The 3,591-nt window shown below is 35.5% G+C and overlaps 1 protein-coding gene across 2 annotated transcripts in view; it reads left to right on the top strand.

The window, feature by feature from the left end:
• The window catches only part of KIFAP3 (kinesin associated protein 3), a 162,509-nt gene that overhangs the window by 81,695 nt on the left and 77,223 nt on the right, over nucleotides 1-3,591 (top strand). For both annotated transcript variants that reach the window (XM_007458132.1, XM_007458133.1), the window contains one exon: nucleotides 2,314-2,414. In XM_007458132.1, coding sequence (XP_007458194.1) covers nucleotides 2,314-2,414 — 101 coding nt within the window. The remainder of the gene's footprint in view (nucleotides 1-2,313; nucleotides 2,415-3,591) is intronic.

The raw sequence follows: 3,591 nt of genomic DNA, 5'->3' as shown, positions 1-3,591 counted from the left end.
AGGAATTTATTGAGAAACTTCCATATGCTATACTAAGCCTATAAGAATACCAAGGTATGTCCCCTAAGAATTTCTCACCACCTCATAAAGAGATAACCTAATATCTGAAAAATTCAATAAGAATATAAAATAGCATTTTTAAAAAACACAAAGTATTTTAGTAATTTTATACTATGGTAGACACAAGAATAAAGGTGCTGAATTTATCCTCCGTGTCACAATATATTTAAAATTTTCTTGATACGTTATTTATCAACTAAATTTATGTATATCCTTGATTTTGTTTTAAAACTCCAAATATCTCCAAGGATTTCTCATAGCCCAAATTTTTTAAAAATAATACTGTTTTTTGGATAAAACTTATTAGCTAAACTTTTCTAGCTCAAGTTTTGTCACTGACTTTGAGATCATAAATAGATCCTTAAAATATGATCTTTCTGAAAGCATGTAGAAGAACTACATGACATATTAAAGTCCCATTTTATTTTTCAAATCTATGATATATCATTCACTTTTCTTTTTTCAGTTTCAAGGTGTATGAAACTAGAATAATCTTACCTTAGAAGTTCTGAGACAATCCTTAGACTATGCTTATTATCTCTACCCTTTAGCATTTTATAGTCATGTATTTTTTTTCCATCTTTATTGGAGTGTAATTGCTTTACAATGTTGTGTTAGTTTCTGCTGTACAACAAAGTGAATCAGCTATATGTATACATATACCCCCATATTCCCTCCCTCTTGAACCTCCCTCCCACCCTCCCTATCCCACCTCTCTAGGTCATCACAAAGCACCGAGCTGATCTCCCTGTGCTATGGAGCAGCTTCCCACTAGCTATCTATTATACATTTGGTAGTGTATGTATGTCCATGCCACTCTCTCACTTCGCCCCAGCTTCCCCTTCCTGCCCCTGTGTCCTCAAGTCTGTTCTCTATGTCTGCGTCTTTATTCCTGCCCTGCCACTAGGTTCATCAGTACCGTTTTTTTAGATTCCATATATATGCTTTAGCATATGGTATTTGTTTTTCTCTTTGTGACTTACTTCACTCTGTATGACAGACTCTAGGTCCATCCGCCTCATTACAAATAACTCAATTTCGTTATTTTTTATAGCTGAGTAATATTCCATTGTATATATGTGCCACATCTTCTTTATCCATTCATCTGTTGATGGGCACTTAGGTTGCTTCCACGTCCTGGCTATTGTAAATAGTGCTGCAGTGAACACTGTGGTACATGTATCTTTTTGAATGATGGTTTTCTCAGGTATATGCCCAGTAGTGAGATTGCTGGGTCATATGGTAGTTCTACTTTTAGTTTTTTAAGGAACCTCCATACTGTTTTCCATAGTGGTTGTATCAATTTCCATTCCCATTCCCACCAACAGTGCAGGAGGGTTCTCTTTTCTCCACACCCTCTCCAGCATTTATTGTTTGTAGATTTTTTTGATGATGGCCAGGCCATTCTGACTGGTGTGAGGTGATACCTCATTGTGGTTTTGATTTGCATTTCTCTAATGATTAGTGATGCTGAGCGTCTTTTCATGTGTTTTTTGGCAATCTGTATGTCTTCTTTTGGGCACGTATTTTTTTTTTTAATGTAGCAAATACTATTCTACTTTGTTTATTATTTGTTATTTTTCCAGTTTCTGATTCATAAAAATTAAATATACTTTTTGTTTATTATTTCTTATACATTATCACTGTCAATGAAATGTGTTTATCACATGTTTTGATAAAACAGTAAGGATGGGGAGGCCAGTGGCCAAATCTACATTTTAGTGGGCTACTGGGAACAATTAATTCTTAGGTTTGTGGTTAAGTTTTTCAAAAGTATACCTTGTAAAATACACATAATCTCTTGGAACTTAGTGATATTTCATAGATAGTGTGCTCCAAACTTTGGAATTGAAATAGGGAGCTCAAAATATTTTCTAGGGCTTCCCTGGTGGCGCAGTGGTTAAGAGTCCGCCTGCTGATGCAGGGGACATGAGTTCGTGCCCCAGTCCGGGAAGATCCCACGTGCCACGAAGCAGCTGGGCCCGTGAGCCATGGCCGCTGAGCCTGCGCGTCCGGAGCCTGTGCTCTGCAATGGGAGAGGCCACAACAGTGAGAGGCCTGCGTACCGCAAAAAAAAAAAAAAAATTTTCTAAATTAGGGTTATATAGTGATTTTTTTTGATTCAGTAGCTCAAAAGTTGTAATGCATTAATTTGAGTGTGTTATACAAAAAAAATTAATTTCTTTGTGGTCATTCCATGCCATGCATGGCATAATATAAAATCTCACCATATCCATGATTTCTTATTTCCAGGCAATGAAAACTACAAACAAATAGCAATGTGTGTTCTTTACCACATAAGCATGGATGACCGCTTTAAATCAATGTTTGCATACACTGACTGTATACCACAAGTAAGTGCTTTAAGTGTTTTTTTAAAAAGGCATTCAAAAATATGTTTTTTACTTTCTTCCCTTGATTTGCCAGATAGGTTTTTTTCTTTAAAAGTCCCCTCTTAAAAATAATATAAATTTGTTATATACAATCTGGAAAGTACAGAACATTATAAAAATGAAAGTAACTTTCTGTTATCCCAAACTCAGAGATAACCATTTAAAATTTTGGTACATTTTCTTCTACATAGTTAAAAAAATACTGTATTGGGATTATATGCCATATGTAGTTATATATTGCTTTTTTAACTTAATATATCGTTAATTACCCTTCCGTGTCACTGAACATTCTTCATAAATTATTCATAATAGTTGTATACTATTTTATTGCATAAGTGTACCATAATTTAAATATTGTTAAATTGTATATTTAGGTTTTTTTCCAGTTTATCACATAAAAACTGATGTAAGTAAAAGTATGTAAACAAATGAAATAATGTGGAATAAATATCGTAGTACGTAAAAGCTTAACCACATCTCGATTTTTTCTTTAGTTTAAATTCCTAAAAGTAGAATTACTAGGTCAAAAGGTATTTTGTCTATTTGACACAATATGGCCAAATTACCTTCTAAGAAGATGTGAGTTGATTTTTTTCCAACTGTCACTTCACTTTGAACAGCACTGGATACTATCATTTCTCTAAAAATGGAGTGTCTCTATTTCTTTTTATTTGCATTTCTGTGGATATTGGTGAGGTTGAACATTTTTCACATGCTTATTGTTGATATTATGTTATAAATCATTCATGTCCCTTGATAATTTTTCCATTGGCATGTCAGTATTTTAGGATTAATAAATAATATCTCTATATGTAGTAACTATTTTAACTCCTGGTCATATTACAGACGTTTCCCAACTTTGTCATTTGCCCTTTAATTTTGTTTGTGGTTGACGGTTTTAAATGCTTTGCATTCTCTGATGGGAAAATGCTTCATCAAAATACTTTTATTTGGGCTTCCCTGGTGGCACAGTGGTTGAGAATCCGCCTGCCGATGCAGGGGACACGGGTTCGTGCCCCAGTCCGGGAGGATCCCACATGCTGCGGAGCAGCTAGGTCCGTGAGCCATGGCCGCTGGGCCTGCGCCTCCGGAGCCTGTGCTCCGCAATGGGAGAGGCCACAACGGTGAGAGACCCGCG

The sequence above is a fragment of the Lipotes vexillifer genome, unplaced genomic scaffold (genome assembly GCF_000442215.2).
Source record: "Lipotes vexillifer unplaced genomic scaffold, Lipotes_vexillifer_v1.1 scaffold189, whole genome shotgun sequence".
In the NCBI taxonomy this organism is placed as follows: domain Eukaryota; kingdom Metazoa; phylum Chordata; class Mammalia; order Artiodactyla; family Lipotidae; genus Lipotes; species Lipotes vexillifer.
Note: the sequence above shows the minus strand (reverse complement) of the source record. Positions and strands in the feature narration are given on the sequence as shown.